Below are 27,025 nucleotides of genomic sequence, written 5' to 3' on the forward strand. Positions count from 1 at the left end.
GTTTTATGCAAATATTTGCATTTCAGTTTCCCATGCATATTCATGAAGTTAATTTACATACATTTGTATGTAAATAACTTTACATTTGTATGCACAAATGTGAAAATGTGATTGACTTGCATCGTATGCGATTTGCATGTCCGTTCCCCAAAAAAAAGCATACATGTAGGTTTTCTTTTTTTTTTTTTTTGCAGAAAACTCAAATGTAAAAATTCACATTAAATCGCAACAAGTGCAATGCCACTGACTTGCATTAGTAGTGCGGCGAACGCGAATTCGCAAAAACACAATTCGCGTAAACATTCTGTCATATGTGAAAGGCCCCTAATTTTACCTTTTCTGTGTTACAGGAGAGCTTACCTACACAATCTGCTGATAGTATTCAAAATCTGTTAGCAATCAGTGGCCAATGAAAATTAGATGTGTATGTGTACACTAAGGGCCCGTTTCCACTAGCCGCCGGGCACGGCTGCGAGACGTGCGGCTGCACTTCCTGGTCTGCGAGTACGCAGACGAATCCCAGAAGCGGTGCCATGCACGGCTATGGGATTCACTGCCTCCCGCACAGAAAAATGCTGCAATGTTGGCCGAATCGCTGTGGCAAGCCAGTCGGCCGGCGGCAGAGTTTCCACGTGCGATTTGCCTTCGGGCAGGGCCGGTGCTACCATAGAGGCAAAAGGGGCATTTGCCCTGGGGCCCCGACCTCTGCTTGGGCCCCAGCAGCGCCGACCCTGCGATATTTTTTCCACCCGACCCCTTCCTGGTCGCACTGCTCCCCGGGGCCCTGCTGCAAGTATATTAGCAGCCATAATCACCTTATCCCCATCGGGTGAGCGAGCGGGCAGTGGCTGCACTCAGAGACACTCTGTCTCCCTCCCACTCTATGACCCGGCGTGTGTTTACACATGACGCGCCGGGTCACAGAGAAGGAGGGAGACAGAGTGTCTCCGACTGCAGCCGCTGCCCGCCCGTTCACTCGATGGGGATAAGGTGATTATGGCTGCTAATATACTTGCAGCAGGGCCCCGGGGAGCAGAGGGTAATGGGGGGGGGGGGCAACGATCAAGATTGCTCCAGGGCCACTTGAACCAGACCTGCCTTCGGGGGAACTCTGCGGATTCGGCCCGATTTCTGCAATAGTGGAAATGGGCCCAAAAAAGTATTGCAGGATGGTTTACATGTACAAAAACAAAGTAATCATGCTAAAATGTCTTTGTCATTAACTTCTGCAATATACAGAGCTAAACTGAATTTTCCTCTACAAAAGCGTTAGTTCCCTTTAGGCTACTTGCTGACCAAGACGTTGCATTAGGTGCCACGTTAAGGTCGCATAACGTGCACCTAACGCATCGTATGGTGCTGCAAGAGAGGACGGTAGAGTGAGCCGCGTTAGGCGGCTCTATCCCTATAAGGTCTCCCAGAGTGGCGCTGATTGGCCAGCGGGACCACGTGATGCGGAGCGAGACACTCCGCATCACGTCGTCCCGCCGGCCAATCAGCTGCCGCCAGTGCAGTGAATATTAAGTAGCCATGTGCGCGGCTACTGTAGCTGGCTCTCCCCGCCTCCTCTCCGCCCCCCACTGCGCATGTGCAAACAGTCTAACGCGGCTATAGCCGCTCTAACGCCGTAGCATGCTGCACTTTCCCGACAACGTGCAACGTTACATGTAATGCAACGTGCGCTGTGTGAACAGCCCACTTGTGTTACATTGCTGTGCGTTGGGGGAGCGTTACAGGCTGCACTAACGTGCCCCTGTAACGTCCCTGTGTGGAAGCAGCCTTAAAGCAAACCTGGAGCAAAAAAAAATCTTATGATATCATCAATTATATGTGTAGTACGGATAATGAATAGAACCCTAGTAGCAAAGAAAAGAGTCTCATATTTTTATTTTCAGTTAAATAGCTTTTTTAATAACATTGCATCATTCTGTCACAGTTGCAGTTTTAAAATCCCACCCTGTCTTTTAAACTATAAAACTAAGCAGACATAATGACCCTTTGAACGTTCCTGCAGTAAAACCTTATTTCAAGCTATCTCTCACAGTTTCTTGTTTGTTTAACCACTTTACCACCGCAGGTGCGGATATTTACGCTTACAGGTCGCATAAACAAAAAAGTACTGTGACCATCTTGTGGCCAAAATAGTAAAACTACACCCAAAAGCATTTTTTATACACAAATACATTGTTTTACACTATAAATTAACTCATTACCTCCCATACTCCCCAATTTTATTTTATTTTTGTAATAAAAAAAACAAAACAAAAAAAAAAAAAAACATAAATAGTTACCTTAGGGACTGAACTCTTTAAATATTTATGTCAAGAAGGTATAACACTGTTACTTTATAAATGATGGGCTTGTAATTAGGGATGGACGCAAAACTGAAAAAAATGCACCTTTATTTCCAAATATAATATTGGCGCCAAACATTGTGATAGGGACATAATTTAAACGTTATAATAACCGGGACAAATGGGCAAATACATTTCATGGATTTTAATTACAGTAGCATGCATTATTTAAAAACTATAATGGCCGAAAACTGAAAAATAATGATTTTTTTCCCACATTTTTTCCTATTCTCCCATTAAAACACATTTAGAATAAAATAATTCTTGGCATAATGTCCCAGCTAAAGAAAGCCTAATTGGTGGCGGAAAAAAACAAGATATAGTTCATTTCATTGCGATAAGTAATAATAAAGTTATAGACGAATGAATGGAAAGGTGAAAATTGCTCTGTTGTTTCAGGGGTAAAACCCCTCAGTTGTGAAGTGGTTAAGTGCTTCAGAAAATAGGACTGTATTCGACCCAGTGGGGCAAATAGCTCAGAGAAGCTCTTTTGCATAGATAACAACTGAATTCCTGTACTGTAAAACAACATAAGACTATTTTCTTTGCTACTAATGCTCTATTTCTTAGCTGTACTACACATACAATTCATTATAGCATGTTTATGTTTGCTTTAGGTTTGCTTTAAGTAAAGGTTTGGTTTGATTAATCTGTAATTACTCATGCTGCCACTAATAGATCAGTATTACTCTAATACGTCGCTGCAATGATAATATACCCCTAGAGATGAAGATTCAATGTTTTATTTTCTTTCCTATATATATCTAGATGTTTAAGGAATATATTGTGCTGATGTGTTTTCGACCCAACTTAATGTTTGCCTAACCTTTATCGAGCTTGTCCTAAAATTCTGACCTGGCGTTGTGCTGTGCGTGTTGAGCTGCTGCCAATCTCCTGCCTAACATTCTATAGCGGGTAATTGGGACGAGCTTTGTTGGCTTGCCAGAATAGCGCAGAGTCCAGGCCTTCCTCTAGGGGCCGTAATGCCTCCTTGCTGTAAAACATTTATTAAACTTTGTCAATATCAATTTCTAGGGTAAATAAGGCTCGCGGTTCTGCCTGAGTGGGAAAATAGCACTGTTCCAGCAATACGGCTGGCATAGTGAATCATCCGACAGATAAGCTAGATATAGATAACCAGCGCTGTTGCTGCCGCTTAGATTGTAAAGGCCTGTTCCTGCCGCACGAGCATCAATTTGTATTTCGGGGTACATGCAAAAAGGGTGCCCAGAAATAGCCGATGAGTAGAATGTTGGTAACTTTACCAACATTCTACTCTTTTGCAGTGCTAATTATTATAGTAAAATATCGGTAAATTATACAGCTAAACCTAACCCTATTCTCACACACCGAACTCCCCTGCTACTGATGCCTAATACTAACCACCACCCCCCTCCGATGCCTAACCTTACACCCACCCTGCATGCCTACCATCCTCCCATGCATTACCTTATAGTGGTCTGAAAGCCAGCATTTCTACTTTGTTCTAAAAGATTACTCACAGCCTAAAAGCTACTATCCCAGAAAAAAATTCTAGCAGAACATCACTGAAATGGTTGAACAAAGCACTTTCTCCTGCTATTCAGCTTCAAATCTGCATCCAAACTGGAGATAACAGTATGTTTTTTACTTGTTAAACACAAATATATCAACACTGGAATGTAAACAAACACTCTCTGAGAAACTGTCTCTGCTTCAGGCACACACAGTGTTCAGAATAGCTCATTAGAGGATTTTAATATATACCGTAATAAAAGCAGTTATAATAGAAAAAGAATAAAATGCAATGCCAGCTTTCAGGCAGGGCAAGAAAAGCAACACTTTGGAAACTTGTAATTTGTAAACAGACAATATTACGTGAATACGTGTGCACAAAAGCAAATATGATAACTGTATGAGTAATAAAAAGTAGGAAAACACATTTTTATTGAATGTTATGTCACAGTTTCAGAGCACTATAAAGGATGCATTCGCGACTGGGGGGTGCACATTTCGTAGTCGCGCTCCCATAGCTGCTAGCGCTCTGCGCTTGCTCAGTTCAGAGTATTGAACTGCAGCAACAGGACTGCAACCACGAGAGGTGCACAGAGTCTTCGCATATGCAGAAGATCCCGACCCAGCCTCGGGTTGCGATCTTACGGGGGGGGGGGGGGGGGGGCAGGGCCGGCCCGCCCATGAGGCGGGGTGAAACTTTTGCCTCAGGCGGCACTTCTGGGGGGGGCGGCACCCGCCCGTCCGTGAGTGTGAGGGGCCGCCCGAGCTGGAGGGGATAACGGGCAGGAAGGGGGTATTGGGCCTAGCCGGCGGGGAGGGGGGCCGGACCCCCCCCCCCTCCCTCGCCTGGGTCCCCCGTCCTCCGCTCCCCTCCAGCTTTAAAAAGTTGCGTGGCTGGCTGGCTGGCTGGCTGCAGCTGTAAGACGCAACGGGCGGGGATCACTCACCTCTTCCTCGTTCCAGCCTGCGCTCCACTGACGTCACTTCCTGCGGCGTAGCAGCTTAAAGCTTGCCTCAGGCGGCAAAAAGTCTAGGGCCGGGCCTGGGGGGGGGAGGGGGGGAGCGGAGGCCTGGCTCATGGGGGGGGGGAGGGGGGGAGCGGAGGCCTGGCTCAGAGTAGACCTGTGCCGTGGGGCCTAATAGACTTCTAGGGGCTTGAAGAAGCCGCAGGTAAGTGAAACCTTAATTTTTCAGATTGCCGGGTGTATCCATTAAAGCAAATCTGAAGCGAAAGTAAACTTATGATCTAACGAATTGAATGTGTAGTAAGGATAATAAATAGAACATTAGTAGCAGAATGTAGAATGTACTCTAGCTTTTCTTACTTCTTAATGAATGATAAATTGATCTCATTAAAAAGGGTACAAAGGTAAGATTTATTTACAAATACAGTATACAGCTGTCTCGCATCTGTGCAGCCCTGCACAGCAATGTCACCAAAGGGGATGGCAACATCCATCAAAAGTGTGTACGCACCTTAACTCAGTCAGTCCTGTTTTCTGAAAAGCTTAAAGAGACACTGAAGCGAAAAAAAATATATGATATAATGAATTGGTTGTGTACTATGATTAATTACTAGAAGATTAGCAGCAAAGAAAATATTCTCATATTTTTATTTTCAGGTATATAGTGTTTTTTCTAACATTGTATCATTCTATAATATGTGCAGATTACACAACACTCAGCATTCAAAATAATTATTTCAGAGCAGTCTGTGAAGTAATGACCTCTCCTCTGGCAGAGGAAAAGTAAATAGTTCAATAACACTTGAGATAATAAAAGTCAGATAACAGCCTTCTCCACGCAGAGCTTAATTGCTTTTTTGCATAGAGATAACAACTGGAGTTTCTTAACTCTTCCTGTACTGGAAACAGTTAGACTGATGTATCTGATATTAATGTTTTATTTCTTAGCTGTACTACACATACAAATCATAATATCATAATTTTTTTTTCGCTTCAGTGTCTCTTTAACCACTTTGTCCTCCTTGACGTATAAAAACGTCAAGGAGGACAGGCGCGCTCCCGCGCGCTCCCGCGGCCGATCGCGCGCGTGCACGCGCACTCCCGGCCGCGGAGTCGGTAGCCACGGAATCAATGTGTCGGGCTATGGAGCCCGATCATTGATTCCTCTCCCCCGCTGAAAAAGCGACAGCTTCTCTCGGAAGCTTCGCTCTTTCTGAAGCTGTGTCCCTCTAAGCGTACATTGTACGCTTAGAGTGACGTCATGGAAAAAAAAATCGAGATTGCCATCTTGTGGCCAAAAAGTAAAACTACAAGTAAATACCCAAAAAGATTACACTACACCAATATTTCCCCAAATAAAACACTTTTATATCCCACCCTCCCAAAAATGCCCACATAAAAATGTTTAATAAAAAAAAACAAAAACATTACTATAAAAAAAAAAACACATAAATATTTACCTAAGGGTCTAAACTTTTTAAATATCTATGTAAAGATGAAATATTTCTCTCTATTTTTTTTTTATAAGCTTGTAAATAGTGATGTATGCAAAACGGAAAAAATGCTCTTTTATTTCCAAATAAAATATTGTCGCGATACATTGTGATAGGGACATACTTTAAATGGTGAAATAACCGTGACAAATGGGCAATAACAATACGTGGGTTTTAATTATGGAGGCATGTATTATTTTAAAACTATAATGGCCGAAAACTGACAAATAATGAATTTTTTCATTTTTTTTCTTATTCTTCCTGTTAAAATGCATTTACAATAAAGTGGCTCTTAGCAAAATGTACCCCCCAAAGAAAGCCTAATTGGTGGCGGAAAAAACAAGCTATAGATCAGTTCATTGTGATAAGTAGTGATAAAGTTATAGGCTAATGAATGGGAGGTGAACATTGCTCGGATGCATAAGCTGAAAACAACTGAGATGTTAAGTGGTTAAACAGCCAAAAAAAAGCTTGAGATAAGGTTTTACTTCAGGAAAGTTCAAAGGGTCAGTACTTCTGCTTTGTTTTACAGCTTTAGGGCTCTTTCACACTAAGACGTTGCGGTTGATGCAACGTTAAGGTTGCATAACGTGCCCCTAACGCAACGCATGTTAGCTTTGAAGTTGGCCGTTACATTGCACTGTGTTATGCGTCTCTTGATGCGTACGTGATATTACTGAGCATGTGCAAACAGTCTAACACAGCTAAATATGAGTATAACGCACAGCACGCTGCACTTTCATTTAACATGCAGTGTTATACTCCAACGCAACGTGGGCACTGTGAACAGCTCATTGATTTTACATTACTGTGAGTTGGGCTGCGTTACAGGCTGATGTAACGTGCGGCTGTAACATCGCACTGTGAAAGCAGCCTTAAAGTGGATCCGAGATGAACTTTTACTCATTGCATAATTGTGTTCCTTTCTTATTGTTTATAGGGCATTCCTCAAGCCAAATACTTTTTTGTTTTTGTTTAAATACTCTAATTCCCTACAAACTAAACAAGCCTTGCCCACAGCTTTTCAGAGAGCCAAGGCACTTTCAGACAGTAGCAAGGGCTCATGGGAGCTCAGTCTGGGCAGGAGGAGGGGGAGGTAATACTAGCCGGAGATTTCAGAGGCAGAGGGGAGGAGGGAGGATTAGGTTTTTTTCACAGGCTGAGTGCTGAAGATGCAGTTAAGCTTGCCTGTGTGTAATGTTTACAAACAACATGGCTGCTGTCATTGTATCACAGGAAGAAATAACCATATTCTATTGAAGCTGTTTGCAGCTAGATTTGTTGTGTAAACGATCTAAACTTTATATAAGATATATAGACAAGTTACTTGTTATAGTTAGTTTTTCATCTCGGATCCGCTTTAAAATACAAAGAGTGGATTCTAAACTGCAACTGTGACAGTCTGATGCAATGTTATATACTGTAACTGAAAATAAAAATATAAGACTATTTAAGCCTCGTTCGCATCAGGGCCGTTTCTGTGCGCTTTTCACAGCGCATTGTCCTGTGCATACTGCAAGGTATTGAATTTCCAGTGTAATTAAATGTGCCTCGTTCACATCTATGCGCTGCGCTGAGTTGCGTTACAAAAACATAGTGTTGCATGCATTTCTGTGAGTTGAGCTGTGAAACGCACATCAATGCAAGTGAATGGGGGTGCTTTTTTAGCGCATAGAAGTGCATGAATTTTTAACCCCTAATTGAAAAAAGATAATACATTTTCATATGAAAAGAAAGCTTCATTGGCAATTTCTACTGCTACAATAAGCAAAACATGCTTAAAAAAAAAAAAAGCACGGCAACACTGCGTTTTTTACCGTGTGCTTTTACACGTTTCTCAATGCACCCAATGTGAACAAGGCCTTACTTAGCTACTAATGTTCTATTTGTTATCTGCACTACACATACAATTCATTATCCAATAAGTTCATTTTTGATTCAGATGGTTTCAAGTATTTATGTTGTATGTGTGCTGCAGGGTCCCTCCCGATCCAGTAAGTTTTATTATTCTACTCCCCAGGCAGTCAAATTCTTTCATAAATGTGCCAATTAATGGTGCAATTTTTAGTGAATGATTGTATTTTCTGTAAGTTTATTCAGATCGAAAGTAAAGATTGCATTTTAAAGAGATCAGCATGTGACCTTATGTACCAGATGGGATTGTATCTGTGACTGACCACTTTAGTACCCACAGTTTCTGGCCCCATAAAGAGGATCTGTAACCCAGGATTCAATTTCATCCCAATCAGTAGCTGATATCCCCTTTCCCACGAGAAAATGTACCTTTTCACAAATAGATCATCTTTGGGGGGTTCTGTATGGCTGATATTGTGGTGAAACCCCTCCCGTGTGATGTCATGACCATGGTCCTGACAGTGTGTTGTCTGTGAACCTCATTGCATTATGGGAAATCAGAGCTTTTTCCAACTGCCAAGCAAGCAGTATCTCCCTCTGTACATAGAACTCTCAGTAAATGAACATTCTGTACAGATCACCTGGCACGGCTAAAGATGTCACCACCTGCTACATTTCATAGTGGGCGGGCACAGCAACCAGTAGGTGGGCCCAGGGAGGGGGGCCCAAGCTTGATGATGTGTGAGGGGCCCCAAAATTTCTGATGGCGGCCCTGCCTCCGCTGCCTCTGTCCGCCGGTACCGGGTCCCATCTTTTTGGCCAGTCGACGCAAGCGCGGTGCGCTCCCTCCGTACTGCGCAGGCACATGTGTAAAGAGCCGGAGGGAGCCCTTGCGCATGCGGAAGACTGGTCTCGTCTGGCGGAAGTGACGGGACCCGGTACCGGCGATAGAGTCAGCGGAGGACAGCGGCGTGGAATCGATCCAGGCTTATGGGGCTGGAGGAAGCCCCAGGTATGTATAAAATCTTTTCCTATTTTTTTTTGATAAGCCTCATCTCTGGTTTCCTTTAAACCAGGAAAAAAAGCATGTTGCTGGAGAGCCTACAACAGCCCCAGCACTTACTCACCTTGTAGGGCTCCAGCACTGCAATTTACCCTCCATCCTCCGGGTTGCGTTGTAACCCTGTAGTGAGATCGCTGTCTATCATCATGACAACAAACAGCCATCTCACCAGGAGTTACAGAGCCTCAGAGGACAGGAAGGAGAATGGCTGCCGGTGTCTGAATCCCAGGGGAGGCGAGTGAAAATGCCCTCTGCGCATAAGGCTCTGCATAGAGCTCTCAGCGGCTACCACAAGTCAGGCTCGGGGTTACCGCTCTGAGCTGCGTTTTTCCTCCCCGAGCCTGACTCAGGGATACCGCCATGGAGGTTAAGGATCAGAGACTTTACTCTAAAAATAGAGCTGTGATCACTGTGATTGGCTCACAGTTATCACGGGGTCAGGAGCCCCCCAAAACAATAAAACATTTAAAAACAGTTTGAAAGGGTAAGAGATAGATTACCTCAATGACTAAATGTGAGTTAGAAAAAATGTATATATATTTATTAAACACTTTTAGACAACTTGTTTTATAGACATGTGTCCAGCTCCTTCAGGACAATACAGTGCCTGAGGCAGAGCTGAAAACATCTGGGAATGACGAGACGCTGCCTCAGACACTGTATTGACCTGAAGAAGCTGGAAATACCTATGAAACGCGTTGTCTTTAAATGTTCAATAAATATATCTATTTATTTTTTCTAACTCATAGTTCATCATTAACGTAAGCCATCTCTTACCATTTAAAACTGTTTTTAAACATTATATTTTTTTTTTTTTGGTGCGCCTCCTTCCCCCTAGTATAGCACAGATTTTTTTTTTCTTTTTTCTTGTGTTCTTTGGAATTTGCAAACATGTCCTATAAGTGTTAGTAGAGTGTGGTTGGGGCAGTAATTCAATGAAGCTCACACAGTGGTAGCAGAGTAGCGCCTCTCCCCACAGTCCAGCCGACCCATCCTGCTCCAGGGAGCAACGCCTGTGATGGATCCAAGAAAATCTATCTGGCAGATTGTTGAAGCTAATTCGCACATTTCTTTAAAAGCGTGGATTCCTGTCAGTTTTTTTCTGCCAAGATAATGTCATTTGTTACCGGAGACAATCACACCTGCGGAAATATATAGGAATGTTGGCAATACTACACAGGGATGGCCATTATCAGTGTTTGTTCACCACTGTGGTAAGCAGCCAGTAATAAAGCGTCGCGGATCATCGAGGCTTTGGCTGCCACAAAAACACAGACTTCAACATCAGTTGTTGTCTCTTATGAATCCGCCTCACTTCGGTGGCTGCTAACCATTTACAAATGCTGTTCATATACATATTCACCCATTGCATACTCAAATACACATATTAATCCTCCTGGCGGTAACCCCGATCTACACTCGGGGTAGCCGCCGGAAATGATTTCTCTGCCCCGGGAGGGATTTTTTTGAATAAAAGTTGTTTTATCCTTTGTAGCTAGCACTTCGCTAGCTACCATTGTCTCCCAAGTCCCTGCGCTCTTTATTGATCGCCCCGATCGCCGGCGATATACGTACCCCCCGGATCCTGCAATGGCGCAGCCTCTCCAATCAGCTCCAGACTTCGCTATGGGGAGGATCGGGATCACACGTCATATCCGATCGTCGCTGTAGCGATGACTGAAGCTCATTGGGGAGGCTGCGGCTCTCGCAGGATCGCGGCAAGGTAACGTATAGTGGTCGGCGATTGGGGGGGATCAGAAGGGTGCGGAGGGACTTGGGGGGCAATGGTAGCTAGCCTAGTGCTAAAAATCTTTACCTTCTCTCAAATAGATCATCAGGGGGCTCTGTATGGCTGATATTGTGGTGAAACCTCTCCCACCAGGCGCGTAACTAGAAATCACTGGGCTCCCCTGCAAAACTTTGGATGGGGCCCCCTCCCCCTGCATACTGAATAGGGACTGTTTACAAATCTTTCTCTACAAAACTTTGTACGATTCATTATCAGTAGCTGAGCAGATTCAGTCATTAGAACAACTGTGCAGAGAGCAGAACGTTTTTTCTTTCCTTGCCCTTAGTTGTCAGTTTCTCAGGATAGGGCCCCCTGTGGCTTCTGGGCCCCCTGCGGCTGCATCCCTTGCAGGGTCTATTGTTACGCCCCTGCCTCCCACAGTACGCGTCCTGACAGTTTGCTGTCTGTGAACCTTGTTGCATTGTGGGAAATAACGTTTTCTTCCAACTGCCAAGCATGCAATACCTCCCTTTCTGCGTAGAACTCTCAGGAACGAACACTCCGCACAGATCACCACCTGGCAGAACTAAAGATGCCACCACCAGTGATACATTACAGAATGTGAATCGGAGAGAGGAACGTTTTTACAATGGGCAATCACTGACTTCATAATCTATACATTTAATATGTAAACAATAAGCTATTTTATTCATTATGTTATTTTCACTACAGTTCCTCTTTATGAAAATTTTCAGACAGCAAGCAACAAAAGTGTTGTTATTGTTTAAAACAAGAAATATTAGATCACATAATGCTGCAGAAACGCTGAAGAATCAGATCAAGGTTTTTTTCCGTTGATCAGTTCCTATATTAACACTGTACCATGCATAGCTCTGTCTGCATAAATCTTGTAGAGTAAACATCAGGGTTCCTAACCGGTCTCAAAGGCAGCTCACATACAGGGTCGGATTTGTACTCAAGGCCACTGTCACCAGGCGCCCCCCTTCAGTATAGGTAGCCAGATGACTCCTCCCCTTTCCCTGTAGTCTAAGTAGTCTGATGACTCCCTTATTCCCTCCCTTTTCCCTCCCCCCTTTCAGTATAGGTAGCTAGCTTGCCTCCACACTGCAGCAGCCATCAGTGTCACTCACCTCTCCGCTCGTCTCCAGTGCAAAAGCTTCCTCTTCCCCTCCATCACCATCAGCCCGCTGTACATCTGGCCTTCAGTAACATACCAGCGAGTCACAAGTGAGAAATGCCAGTTACAGGAACAGATGCACAGCAGCAGATGATGGATACAGGGGAAGAGGAAGGTTCTAGGCTGGAGAGAAGCAGAGATGTGAGTGACTGGTAGCTGCTCTTCCACTTTCTCCGCTTGCAACACTGCAATGCTGTCCAAGTCCGTAGTCGCACGCCACAATGCCAATGTGCACACAGAGTTGGCGCTTGCAAATGCTGCACCAGTTTAGCCTGCTGCCCACCTGCCCTTGCTCCTGTGGTGCCCAGGCCATGGCCTAGGGGGCCTTGGCCTAAATCCGGCCCTGCTCGCATAACATGCATGTAAAAATTTTCTGTCATCAAAATTTCCACCTTTCAACCTTCACAGGTTGTACTAAGAAGCTCTTAAATGTGCTTCCAGTACAGATTCAGCTACAAGCCATATCTCTGGAGAGGACCCTCTCTGTAAGGTACGGAATCTCAGTGAATCTCTGCAGAGCACCACATTTCAGTGAATCTCTATAGAATACCAACTCTCAGTGAATCTCAACATAGCACCAAATCCCAGTGAATCTCTATAGAATACCACATCTCAGTTCATCTCCATAGAGCAGCAAATGTCAGTGAATCTCTACAGAGCATGAAATCTCAGTGAATGTCTACAGAGCTCCAAATCCCAGTGAAACTCTACAGAGTTCCAAATCTCAATGAATCTCTACAGAGCAGAACATGCTAGTCAATTTCTACAGAGCACCAAATCTCTGTGAATCTCTAAGGTAGAGTGACCAGACGTCCCGGGATGCGCCCCGGATTCGGGGTCCACTGTCCCAGGCTGCATGAGGTCCCGGGAAACGTCCCGCTTTTAGCAGCGGGACGGCCCGGCCTCGGGACTCTGGCCACTGTTTCTGCAAGAACTGGCAGCGGCGTCTATAGACGCCGTGCCAGTTCATTGCCTGCAGCCCCGCTCCAGCCTCCTTAGTCTTCCGGTGTTCCGTCACTGGCAGGCGACCAGGGCTATGGTAAGATGGCTGCCGAAGCCCTGTACTGGAGACTATTTGTATCTCCAGTACTGACATGTTTGCCCACATTGCGTTTATTTTGTACTGACATGTTTGCCCGCATTGCGTTTATTTTGTACTGACATGTTTGCGCCCATTGCATTTATTTTGTACTGACATGTTTGCCCACATTGCGTTTATTTTGTACTGACATGTTTGGCCGCATTGCGTTTATTTTGTACTGACCTGTTTGCTTGCATTGCATTTATTTTGTACTGACATGTTGCCCGCATTGCGTTTATTTTGTACTGACATGTTTGGCCGCATTGCGTTTTTTTTGTACTGACATGTTTGCCCGCATTGCGTTTATTTTGTATTGACATGTTTGCCCACATTGCGTTTATTTTGTACTGACATGTTTGCCAGCATTGCGTTTATTTTGTATTGACATGTTTGCCCACATTGCGTTTATTTTGTACTGACATGTTTGCCCACATTGCGTTTATTTTGTACTGACATGTTGCCCGCAGTGCGTTTCTTTTGTACTGACATGTTGCCCATTGTGTTTATTTTCTGGTGTCCGGGGTAACTGTTACTGCATTTATTATTTAATGGTCATAGATGGCTTTGTTTGCTGCTTTGGGGTTACGGTTTACTATTAAATAGCATCACACAGTTTCTGCACACCCATGATGCGAAGTCTCGTTTGACCACATCATGGCGTAAACACTGCTTTCTTATGCCTCACTGTTACATCATTACGTTAGCTCCGCCCATACAATGTCATGGCCACGCCCATTTTCACTGCGGCACGCGCCGCAGCCCCCCCACCCCCAGTCTTCGGCGCTGCGCTTTCCTCAGTCCCCCCACTTTTCGCCTGGCCCCCCTGTATTCGGGGGCCGCTGTCCTAGGCTGCATGAGATCCCGGAAAACGTCCCGCTTTTAGCAGCAAGATGTCCCGGCCTCGGGACTCTGGCCACTGTTTCTGCAAGAACTGGCAGCGGCGTCTATAGACGCCGTGCCAGTTCATTGCCTGCCGCCCAGCTCCAGCCTCCTTAGTCTTCCGGTGTTCCGTCACTGGCAGGCGACCAGGGCTACGGTAAGATGGCTGCCAAAGCCCTGTAGTGGAGACTATTTGTGTCTCCAGTACAGGGCTTCGGGCGCCATCTTGCCGTAGCCCTGTCAGCGCGGGAGACAAGATCAGGAGCAAGATGGTCCCGGGAGCAGCGCTCCAGAGGCCGGAGACTTTTGCCAGGTGAGTAAATGCTTTCTTTTCCAGGTGAAATGTGCTCCCATTGCATTTATTTTCTGGTGAAATGTTTCTCACATTGCGTTTATTTTGTACTGACATGTTTGCCCACATTGCGTTTATTTTGTAGTGACATGTTGCCTGCATTGAGTTTATTTTGTACTAACATTTTTGGCCGCATAGCGTTTATTTTGTACTTACATGTTTGCCCGCATTGCATTTATTTTGTACTGACATGTTGCTTATTTTGTACTGACATGTTTGGCCGCATTGCGTTTTTTTTGTACTGACATGTTTGCCTACATTGCGTTTATTTTGTACTGACATGTTTGCCCACATTGCGTTTATTTTGTACTGACATGTTTGCCCGCATTGCATTTATTTTGTACTGACATGTTGCCAGCATTGCGTTTATTTTGTACTGACATGTTTGGCCGCATTGCGGTTTTTTTGTACTGACATGTTTGCCCGCATAGGGCCTGATTCACAAAGCGGTGCTAACAGTTAGCACCGTGGTGAAAAGCTCTTTATCACGCCTAAACTCTGTTTAGGCATGATAAGTTTAGGCGTGATAAGTTTAGGTGTGATAAGTTTAGGCATGATAAGTTTAGGTGTGATAAGTTTTTAGGCGTGATAAGTTTAAGCACCAACTGGGTTAGCACCGCAGTGCACAGCTGATCAAAAGTTTTGCGCTAGCAAAGTCTGGTGCACTTTGCATAGAGTTTAATGGCGCTGCTTTGCGTGCGGGACTTATCTAAACTTAGCATGCCTAAACTTATCACACCTAAACCTATCATGCCTAAACTTAGCATGCCTAAACTTAGCATGCCTAAACTGAGTTTAGGCATGATAAAAATGGTTATCACGCCTAAAGTCTTTAACTGGGTTATCACCGCTTTGTGAATCGAGCCCATTGTGTTTATTTTGTATTGACATGTTTGCCCACATTGCGTTTATTTTGTACTGACATGTTTGCCCACATTGCGTTTATTTTGTACTGACATGTTGCCCACAATGCGTTTATTTTGTACTGACATGTTGCCCATTGTGTTTATTTTCTGGTGTCTGGAGTAACTGTTACTGCATTTATTATTTAATGATCATAGATGGCTATGTTTGCTGCTTTGGGGTTACGGTATACTATTAAATAGCATCACACAGTTTCTGCACAACCATGATGCGAAGTCTCGTTTGACCACATCATGGTGTAAACACTGCTTTCTTATGCCTCACTGTTACATCATTACATTAGCCCCGCCCATACAATATCATGGCCATGCCCATTTTTCGCTGCGGCGCGTGCCACAGCCCCCCCCCCCCCCCGCCCACCCCCAGTCTTCGTCGCTGCGCGCTCCTCAGTCCCCCCACTTTTCGCCTCGCCCCCCTGTCCCAGGTTGGACCCACAAAAATCTGCTCACTCTATCTAAGGAGCATCAAATCTCAGTCTCTGTAGAGCTCATAGTGAATCTAAATCAATCTCTGTATGGCACCCAATCTCATTGAATCTCTATACAACACCAAACCTCAGTGACTCTGTTGAGTACCGAATCTTGATGAACCACAACAGATTACCAAATCTCAGAGACTCATTGGGCTTGATTCACAAAGCGGTGCTAACTGTTAGCACGCCTGTGAAAACCCCCTTAGCACGTCTAAACAAGCTTTTCGCGCGCAGGGCGCTCCGTGCGAAGTGCCCAGTAAAGCCTATGGGACTTTGCGCGCGCAAAGTTAGCGCGCGATCTGATTAAGAAATCCGGTGCTAACCTACTTAGCACCCTGGTTAGCGCGTCTAAAGACTTTAGACGTGCTAAGTAGGTTAGCACCGCTCAGCCATCTTTTTCATTGGGCAGCTATCTTTTTGGTTGAAAGAAGGTGACAGGGAGCATGAGACACAGTTCCAAAAATCCTGTGTCCTGATCACCCCTCCCAGCTGCGTGCGCTAGGCTTCAAATCTCAAAATCAAAATTAAAAAAAATAAAGCGCAAAAACAGCAGAAGGAGAGCAACAACATCAGAAATCCCATCATGCTTTGCACAGCATCAGGGGAAAAGTGCCCGGGCAGATTTCTTCTGTGCGGCTAAAAATGAGGCTTGGGTAAGAAAAACAAAGTTCTGATACTGTGAAACTGTTAAAGAAACACCAGGCCTTTTCAGTGCCTATAAGTAGATTTTTAGTCTGGAGGTTCACTTTTAAAGAAGATTTTTTTTTTTAGTGAGGCAGAGATCAAACTTGTTAAAAACTCACGCGTTGTTATCACCCAATGTGATCAAGCATGCAAATTCATCTCTATGGGGTGCCCGCGATTTCAAAAGTCCATTGCGATTCACAATTTGCGTTACCTTTGTATGTGTGAATTGCACTCCGTGTATGTCAATGGGACATTTTTTGTGTGTATTTTGTTCATGCTTTTAATTGCATTTTTATGCAAATGAGGCCTGATGACATGTTTCCTACCTCCATATTCCTTTCATTGAACTTCTGTGGAAGGTGCAGCAGGAAAAATGCATGAAACAAAATACTGATATCTACAGAGAAAAAACGTACACTGAAAATGCAGATGCTGGAAAAGATGCATAAAAACGCACTGAAAAACATACAATGATAACTGTCATATAACTGTATAACCCCAAGCTCTGGGAATTATATTGCCACTACTTGGTGGCAGCACCAAATCCAATTATTCCCAGATCAGGTCGATTGGGTACGGGGATCAGCAGGCATCTGATAAGACGCCTGTGTTAAATATTAGTGATTGGGCATGCAGGTGATGAGTTGGGCGCCTGATGCAGGTAGAAGCCAATCGTCGACTACATAGGTTGTTTGGGTGCCGGGGTTACAAAGTTCGGTTTAGGCACTTAGAGGTGGGGATAGGGTGAGGCATTAAGTCAGGGATCTCAAACTCAATTTACCTGGGGGCCGCAGGAGGCAAAGTCAGGATGAGGCTGGGCCGCATAAGGAATTTCACAATCGCGGCACATCGTCGCCTCTGCCCGCCCCTCTCACTCTTCCTTCACAGAGAGGGGCGGGGAGAGGCGGCGATCCGTGCGGCAATTGACGTCAGGAGGGGCAGAGCTGAAAGCTCTGCCCCTTCCAGGAAATGCCGGCGGATTGCCCCCGGGGCGATTTGGGGGCTCTGCAGCCCTCGTTTAGCGGCGGGGAAGCGGCGGATTACTTGGGAGCACTGAAGCGAACTATAAGGAAGCTTTTGCCGGCGAGGGCCACAAAATATTGTATCGAGGGCCGCGAGTTTGACACCCCTGCATTAGGTGGAGGGTAGCTTATGTCGATGGTTTCTGTGATTGTAACAGCCCCAGGCCCTAATGGTGACCAGGAGCCCAATGGTGCAATGTGTAAGATTCGGAAAGGCAAAATGCTAAGGATGTATATACTCACTAAGGTAGGTTGCAAATCCTTAAAACTACCGTCAGAGCAGGTGGGAAATTAACTGTCCCTGCTCAGTTTTCCAGGTCTGTAACAGGAACTGGTCGGTCGCACCCTGAATGTTCTTTAGGACAAACTAATTAACTATTATATCTAAAAACGTTGAAGAATATGGAACAGTCTACTGAATAAAAAAGGTATTTTATTTGAGCACATAAAATTGACAACGCATTCCATGGGTGCTTGCCCGCTTTTTTAAGTTACTGAGCCGAGGAAGCAGGCAAGCACACGTGAAACGCGTTTTCTTCAAGAGAGGTAAGACTACCTCTCTGTTTATAAGATTAATAGCTTTATTAGCTCATCTTTTATGCATTAGGTGCCTCTATCCCTGTATTAGGTGGAGCAGTTCGGTTTAGGGACTTACATGTAAGGTTAGGCTTAGGCATTAAGTGGGGGATGTTTAATTTAGGCACTTAGAAGAGGGGTTCAAGTGAGAATGGGTGTCGGAACTGCATAATAAAATATTGTTAAAGTGAATGGGAACCGCATTTAAAAAAATGAGATAGATACTTACCCAAGGAGAGGGAAGGCTCTGGGTCCTATAGAGCCTTCCGTCTCCTCTCCTGGTCCCGTCGTTCCGGTGCTGGCTCTCCCAGTAACAGTATTTGACTGAATTAGTCAAATACTGCTTTACCCCGCCGAAGGAGGCTTCAGAAGTCTTCAGGGAGCCCGAGTGCTCCTGAAGAAGGGCGACCCTGTACTGCACCTACGCAAGCCCGTTCTCTTGCACGCTCACGCCTGTGCAGTATGGAGCCGCACGTCTTTGGGAGGACACGGCTCCCGAAGACTTCCAAATACCATTTCAGCGGAGGATTGAAACAGGGGGGGGGGGGGGAGCCAGCACAGGATAGGGAGCACCGAGAGAGGAGACAGAAGGCTCTATATGACCCTGAGCCTTCCCTCTCCTTAGGTATTTGCTTCATTTTTTTGAAAATGCGGTTCCCATTCACTTTATACTGGATTACCACTATATCACCACTAGCGGCACCACCCGGCGCCCAACTGAAGTACTCAACATACCCCCCTCCCCTACGCCATCAAGCTTTTCTTTAGCGAGAGTTAACTACTTTGGAAAGTTCCATTCCCAACCGAAGGGCTGGTGTCGGGTCTAGAAACACTGCGATTGATGTCAGAATATTGACTTCCTAGCTTAACCCATTCACAGCATGGAACAAAAATAAGCAAAATCAATGAACTCGGGGGAGGCAAATACCCGGTGTATGATACAGACTGACAGGTCCTAAGCCTGTGTTCATACAGCCACCTCTATACAAACATGGCAGGAACTTACTGTCGCCCCGTGCGCTGACTGAGCCGGGAGCACCGGGTTCAAAGGTAGTGTACATTTTAGATGGACTTGCTTCAAAAGTAATTGCTTCTGGTCTCCAGCGAGACAGACTGCAAACTGAGTAACAGACTTTCATAAACTAAGTTTTAACCCGCGTGGAGGCTGCAGTGACCCTCTGATGTCTCCTCCAAATGTAATTCGCCAAACCCTCTCAAGCAAGAAAGGCTTCAAAGTCCGCCTTGCACGTCTCTCGTCTCTCAGCCACTGATGGAAATGCTAGGAGGTCAGAGGGGAACCTTCTGCTTGAATGTAAAAAGTGAGGAGCCTGTTTCATTTTCTGCCAACTTTTAGCTTTTTGATTTCTGGAAGATTGCGAACGTTAGGAACGACGCAGCAGATGCTTCCTCCATCAGAGCCATTTAAAGTCCTGACCTTTCGGAGGGCCGCGCTGAATCCTCATTTCAAGGTAGGCGCGTCTGGCAGATAGGACGGCCGTGTTCATTCCTACTGGCTGGTAGAGCTTGAAATATCACTAGATGAATGCCAACTGAGGTAGTGTGGTGGTTAAAGCCTCCAACCCAAATGTTTTCCTAGCCACTCAACGACTCAATGTGTTATTATAGCTTTCATTAGTTGATGTAATGTAAATTATAGTACCATGTCCGGAGGGTAGACACGGGCTACTTCCTGCCGCACAGACTGTTCTATAGACTGCCATCCTCTCAGACAGACAGTTCAGTCCTTGCCCCGCCCTGCTGCAGTGTGCACAGCAGATTGATGCAGGAAAATATACCTTACCTACAGACAGTGGCGTAGCAATAGGGGATGCAGAGGTAGCAACCGCATTGGCCAGAGGGGCCCCAAGGGGCCCTTTTTCAAGCACAATATTAGCTCTCTATTGGTCATGTGCTGGTAATAATCATTTCTATTGATACTTTAAATAGTAGTAATCATTAACAAACGGTTCCCCATCCCCTTCTTGCCCCTCTGACACTGTGGAAATCCTTGCCAGGTTTTGGTGCGCCGTATCAATTGCTATGTATAGAGTGCTTGGGGGGTCCCATGTAAAACTTGCACCGGGGCCCATAGTGCTTTGCGCCTTGACAGTACAGCGGATACGATCGGGCTTGACTATTTCCGCCTTAGCCCGAACGAACAGCCACTACTGCGCCTATGCAGGATTACGGCAGGTAAATATTGCCGTGTCTGCGCAGTAAATGTCAGGCTTTGTCGAAGAATTTTAGGGGAAGCCAGCGCTTGATTCTCCCAAGCTACAGAAAAAGGGGAAGCCTCATTGGGACCCTGATGCTTCCCTCTCCCGAGGTAAGTATCTGCCGGGGGGAGATTTTTTTTTTTAAAGTGTCTCTAAGTAAAGCAAAAAAACTTACTTTGCATTTTTAGTCTTCCGAAACTAAAAACTCAAATACATAAAATGTTTCCTGTGACATCCAATAATCCCAATTGGAAATAAATACACAAATGTGGTGTCTCGATACTAAAGAGGCATTAAAAAAATTGTTTTACACCTTGACTCCCCTTTTAGGATATTGTTTGTTTGTTTGTTGTGTCAAAGTGAACAAACATGTTGTTTTGTTTTTCGTTTGTAATGCATGGAATGAAATGTCTAACATAAAACCCTATTTGTCCTGAAAAAAAAATCAAGATTGTCTATGTCAAAGTACAGAAGAACTATAAGAAGTGTAAGTGTAACACTCCCAAAGGCAAAAAATGCTCCATTACTGAGAACTGCTTTCACTGCATCGGGTCTCTTCCTCTTCCTGCCAGCCTCTCATTCTATGCCGCATACCCGGATCCCCATCACGTGATATGCACCAGGAGCTTGAATATGGCAGAGCATGCCGCGGCAGCTGAGAGGAAGAGGAGACCCAACACAGTGTGGAATAGGTAAACATTACAGCACTCTCTGTGCTAGTCTTCAAGGTGAGAGGGATGAGGAGTGACCTCCCCCCCCCCCCATTCACGATTATGGTGGTTGTGGGGGCTATTATTATTGCTGGTGACTAGCTAACAGTGGGATTGGTTTGTGGATGAATAGGGGTAGGGGAGGAATGGAGTTGAGGACACTTTAGGAACAATTGCTGGTCTCAGCTTGAACTTAACAAACCTGAGCTATCAGTGCCCAACCGACATACACCTACAGTATGTATGTACATTTAAGTGAATAATCTCTGTAAGAAGGAACTATGGTAAGTGGGCATGGAAACAGGAAATTTGGGTGTTCACATTCGGTCGAAGTTTGGGCGTCGCCATAGACACATATAAATAACCACAATGCACATTTTCTTCTTACAGTGATCCCTTCCAGTTCTGACAATATTTGTCAGAACTGAAATATACCAGTTGCTGTCAGTTATATATCAGCTGCTGTCAGTTAGAACTGAATGTGCAAGATAACGTCCATGTTTCCCTATGGCTCAAGTGGGTGATATTACAGTTTAACAGTGTGCTGACCTGGAAGCTGTTATGGGGTAATGGCCATTTTTAAAATAGAGAACAGAAAATTCCATTGATCACAGTGGATAAATGGGACGCAGGAGAGGAGAGAGAGATCGAGGAGTAGACTACACAGGAGGTAAGTATGACCTGTATATGGTTATTTTGAATTTTTATTTTCAGTTCAGGTTCTCATTAAGGTTAGGTGTGGGGAGGGGGGTGGTTAAAATTAGGCATCCAGAGGGAATGGTTGAGATTAGACACCGGTGGCGGTCCTGGTGGTGGGGGGGGAGGGGGGTGTTTCAGTGTGAGAATAGGGTTTAGCTGTAGTAAAATATCAGTATATATAAGGAGCCTATGAGCTACTACATAGGTTGTTTGGGTGCCGGGGTTACGAGGTTTGGTTTAGGCATGAGGAGGAGATAGGGTTAGGCATTAGGTGGAGGATAGCTTATGTGGATGGTTTGCAGTGTGCAGGGGGTCTAACCAATATTTTACTATCATTATTAGCACTGCAAGAGTAGAATATCAGTAAATGTACTGTTATTCTACTTTCTGGGCACCCAGATTTCGGGGAGCCATTTTGTGGAGGGCACTGATTTGGGGTGCAGGGAAGGCACTGGTGGTTGACACAGTAAGGGGGCTGTCAGTCCACAAGGGTGGCGTGTCTATCACGGGAAGTTTTATGTGCGAGTCACTCTCAGATCTCACGCTGCAGCCAATCCAGCCTAGCGAGAACAAACGCGGCCCGCAGCTGGAATCCATATCCTAAGATAAATATTCCAGTCCAGTCTTAGTAAACTGGCAGATAATGGCAGCAAGGATGGGTCACCAAGGTTTTATTAGCTCAATTAACGGGGAGTAAGAGAAGGCTTATACCGCTATCTCCACACGCCTGCAGAGCTGAGCTGCTAGTAATGGTGTTATTAACCTTTACCAGACGCCGGATTTGGCTGCAGATTTCAGCTCCATTCCCCAGTTCAAGGCTTTATTAATAGGCTGTTTATTGTGCTTAATCCACACGGGAGTTGGCTGGGGAACAATTCCGGGCCTTGTTGTAGGAAGGAGCAGAGTCAATACTGCACTCCTGCAATATAAGCTCTTAAGGTGTATCCAGCAGATGACTGATCATCCAAGATATGATATGGATGAAGAAGGAGGCGAGCAATGTGTCTGCGGGGGGCTCTCTACGCCTTCTGTATCCTAAAGCTGGGAACTTGCAATGCTTTCCTATTTTTATAGAAAGCCTGTAGTGAGAGGAATAGAGAAAGAAGTGCGAATTACCAGAGCGACGAATAACTTGGGTGCCAGGCAGGGGTGTTGCTAGCCCCAAAGATCAGTGGCACGTGCCCCGGATCTATTCTGGGGTGCCCCGGATGTCCCCCAGGCAGAGGCAGCTGCAATGCCTCAATGGCGTGTATGCTGGGTGATGTGGTGCCATGCTGGATGATGTAATGCAGGGGTCTCAAACTCGCGGCCCGCGGGCCATTTGCGGCCCTCGATACAATATTTTGTGGCCCTCGCTGGCAAAAGCTTCCTTATAGTTCGCTTCAGTGCTCCCAAGTAATCCGCCGCATCCCCGCCGCTAAACGAGGGCTGCAGAGCCCCCAAATCGCCCGGGGGGCAATCCACCGGCATTTCCTGGAAGGGGCAGAGCTTTCAGCTCTGCCCCTCCTGACGTCAATCGCCGAAAGGATCGCCGCCTCTCCCCGCCCATCTCTGTGAAGGAAGAGTGAGAGGGGCAGGCAGAGGCGGCGATGCGCCGCGATTGTGAAATTCCTAATGCGGCCCAACCTCATCCTGACTTTGCCTCCTGCGGCCCCCCAGGTAAATTGAGTTTGAGACCCCTGATGTAATGCCTTTATTGGGGTATGCAGGGAGCTGTGGTTCTTCTATGGGGGCATTCTGGGAGTTGTGGTCCACTATAAGGTCAGGGAATGCTAGGGGGGAACTGCCAGATAACCTGGCCTCAGGCCAGCTCACCCAGCAGAAAGCCAGACTAGCCAGCAAAGAAGCCAGGTAACTTTGTCTAGTTATGGTTATTTTTTTTCTTCATTTTTTCTTATTAATAAAGAGGGGGCTTCATCTAACATTTTGCTGGGCAGTCCTACTTAGACTGCTGTTAAGTTCATGTAAATTTGGCTCCACCCATGACCACACTCACATTCTGGTGCATGGCCACACCCATTTTCCGGCTGGAGTGCACAAAAGTGCCCCGGATCTCTCTGAGGCTGTGTTGAGAGCAAAAGCAGGTCCTTCATCCAGTAGCACAGTAGGGCAGATTGATAAATACCAGAACAGGGAGGTGCAGGTGCAGAAGAAGGGGCAGTTGCTCCGCTTTAGCACCAGCTCTCAGGGGCATAACAAGAACTCGGATGGGGTTTGCAAAATTGCCATGGGGCCGCTGGAATCCAAACTTTAGCTGCCATAGCCAATATCCTTTTGTCCGTAAAAAACATTAGTTCCCACTTAAAGTGGACCTAAACCCAGGACTTCCTCTGCTCTAAAAAGATAAGCAACAGCATAATAACCTTTATAGAAAAACATTTCTACATTACAGCCCACATAACACCTACTGAGATTTTGCAGTCTAGTTACTTCCTGGTTTCATGGCAGCACAGAAATGGTTAACATGTGTTTACATATAGCTTGTCTGAACGGGACAAACCTCACCGCAGATCAGACAGCGCTTACAGTTCAAATTACAGAGGCTCATTACTAGCAGATAAGGTAGAATTAGACAGGCTGTTATCTCTAAATACACACAGGGTGTGTTTCTCTGTGTTTTCCTTCTCTCCTATGGAAGAGTTTAGGTAATCTTTAATGGTTGCAGAGGAAGTGCGACATCTCACCTGTTGGGAATGAAGCCGGTATCACTCAGTAGAGCGGCCTGTTCCGTGTCCCTCGGGAATCCGTGTAGTACCCAGCCCCGTGTGCTGCACTCCATGCGGCTGAGGCAGTCAGTGAGGGCCCTCAGGACGAGATTATCCGGAACTAGAAGAAAGAGAACAGCTAATGTCACATTTCAATTTCTGATGTCTACATGGTTACAACTAGGGGTGGCACGACGAATCCGGCGAATCCACGAATCCCTCGAATATTGGGAAATATTCGAGATTCGTGGATTCGAATCCCGACGCCATTTTTCACTTTCCGAATCCGCCGAATCCCGACGCTGCATCGCCGCATACGCCGCTCCCCCCTCCCGCACTCGTCCTCCCCCGACCTTCTCCGACCCCCCCGCGCCTCCTCCGTTCGCCAGCATCAACTCACCTGAGCGGAGCGCACAGAGCGGCAGACCTCTCGCCGACTTCCTGGTTCTCCCTAGTGACCGGCTCTTACAATGATGTCATCAGTAAGAGCCGGTCCGGCCACTAGAGGGAACAGGGAAGTATCGAAGAGGTCTGCCGCTCTGCGCTCCACGGACAGGTGAGTAGATATTCATGCAGGGGTGAGCGGAGGAGGCACGGGGGGAAGCGGAGGAGGCACGGGGGGGGAGCGGAGGAGGCACGGGGGGGGGGGGGGGGCGGAGGAGGCCGGGGAGGGGGGTTGGCGGTGAGCGGAGGAGGCATGGGAGGCCCTTATACCTACCTACAGGCCCCTATACATACCTACAGGCCCCTATACCTACCTACCCACCTACAGGCCCCTATACCTACCTACCTACCTACCTAAAGGCCCCTATACCTACCTACCTAAAGTCCTGTATACCTACCTACCCATCTACCTACCTACAGGCCCCTATACCTACCTACCCACCTACAGGCCCCTATACCTACCCACCTACAGGCCCCTATACCTACCTACCTAAAGGCCCCTATACCTACCTACCTAAAGGCCCGTATACCTACCTACAGGCCCCTATACCTACCTACCCACCTACAGGCCCCTATACCTACCTACCCACCTACCTACCTACCTAAAGGCCCCTATACCTACCCACCCATCTACCTACCTACAGGCCCCCCTACCTACCTACCTACGTAAAGGCCCCTATACCTACCTACCTACCTAAAGGCCCCTACACCTACCTACCTACAGGCCCCTACACCTACCTAAAGGCCCCTACACCTACCTACCTAAAGGCCCCTATACCTACCTACCTACCTACAGGCCCCTACACCTACCTACCCACCTACCTAAAGGCCCCTATACCTACCTACCTACATACCTACCTATACTGAAGGTCCCTTTACCTACCTACCTAAAGGCCCCTACACCTACCTACCTAAAGGCCCCTATACCTACCTACCTAAAGGCCCCTATACCTACCTACATACCTACCTATACTTAAGGCCCATATACCCTGCTACCTATACTAAAGGCCCATATACCCTGCTACCTATACTGAAGGCCCATATACCCTGCTACCTATACTTAAGGCCCTATACCCTGCTACCTATACTGAAGGCCCATATACCCTGCTACCTATACTGAAGGCCCATATACCCTGCTACCTATACTAAAGGCCCATATACCCTGCTACCTATACTGAAGGCCCATATACCCTGCTACCTATACTGAAGGCCCATATACCCTGCTACCTATACTGAAGGCCCATATACCCTGCTACCTATACTGAAGGCCCATATACCCTGCTACCTATACTGAAGGCCCATATACCCTGCTACCTATACTGAAGGCCCATATACCCTGCTACCTATACTGAAGGCCCCTATACCTTGCTACCTATACTGAAGGCCCCTATACCCTGCTACCTATACTGAAGGCCCATATACCCTGCTACCTATACTGAAGGCCCATATACCCTGCTACCTATACTGAAGGCCCATATACCCTGCTACCTATACTGAAGGCCCATATACCCTGCTACCTATACTAAAGGCCCATATACCCTGCTACCTATACTGAAGGCCCATATACCCTGCTACCTATACTGAAGGCCCCTATACCTTGCTACCTATACTGAAGGCCCATATACCCTGCTACCTATACTGAAGGCCCCTATACCTTGCTACCTATACTGAAGGCCCCTATACCCTGCTACCTATACTGAAGGCCCATATACCCTGCTACCTATACTGAAGGCCCATATACCCTGCTACCTATACTGAAGGCCCATATACCCTGCTACCTATACTGAAGGCCCATATACCCTGCTACCTATACTAAAGGCCCATATACCCTGCTACCTATACTGAAGGCCCATATACCCTGCTACCTATACTAAAGGCCCATATACCCTGCTACCTATACTGAAGGCCCATATACCCTGCTATCTATACTGAAGGCCCCTATACCTTGCTACCTATACTGAAAGCTACCAATATTGAAGGCACCCATACCTAGCTAGCTATACTGAAGGCACCTTTACCTCGCTACCTATGCCTGGGTACCTATACTGCGGGCAACTATACCACGGATCGCACAATTCTTATGTGCAGGATTCGTTAGATTCGGGATT

The 27,025-nt window shown here is 46.1% G+C and overlaps 1 protein-coding gene across 1 annotated transcript in view; it reads right to left on the reverse strand.

Moving 5' to 3' along the window:
- Positions 1-27,025, reverse strand: part of AK8 (adenylate kinase 8) — a 191,367-nt gene that overhangs the window by 37,568 nt on the left and 126,774 nt on the right. The window contains exon 11 of the mRNA XM_068248926.1: positions 24,453-24,594. Within this exon, the coding sequence (XP_068105027.1) occupies positions 24,453-24,594 (142 nt within the window). The remainder of the gene's footprint in view (positions 1-24,452; positions 24,595-27,025) is intronic.

Source organism: Hyperolius riggenbachi, chromosome 8, assembly GCF_040937935.1.
Source record: "Hyperolius riggenbachi isolate aHypRig1 chromosome 8, aHypRig1.pri, whole genome shotgun sequence".
Taxonomy (NCBI): domain Eukaryota; kingdom Metazoa; phylum Chordata; class Amphibia; order Anura; family Hyperoliidae; genus Hyperolius; species Hyperolius riggenbachi.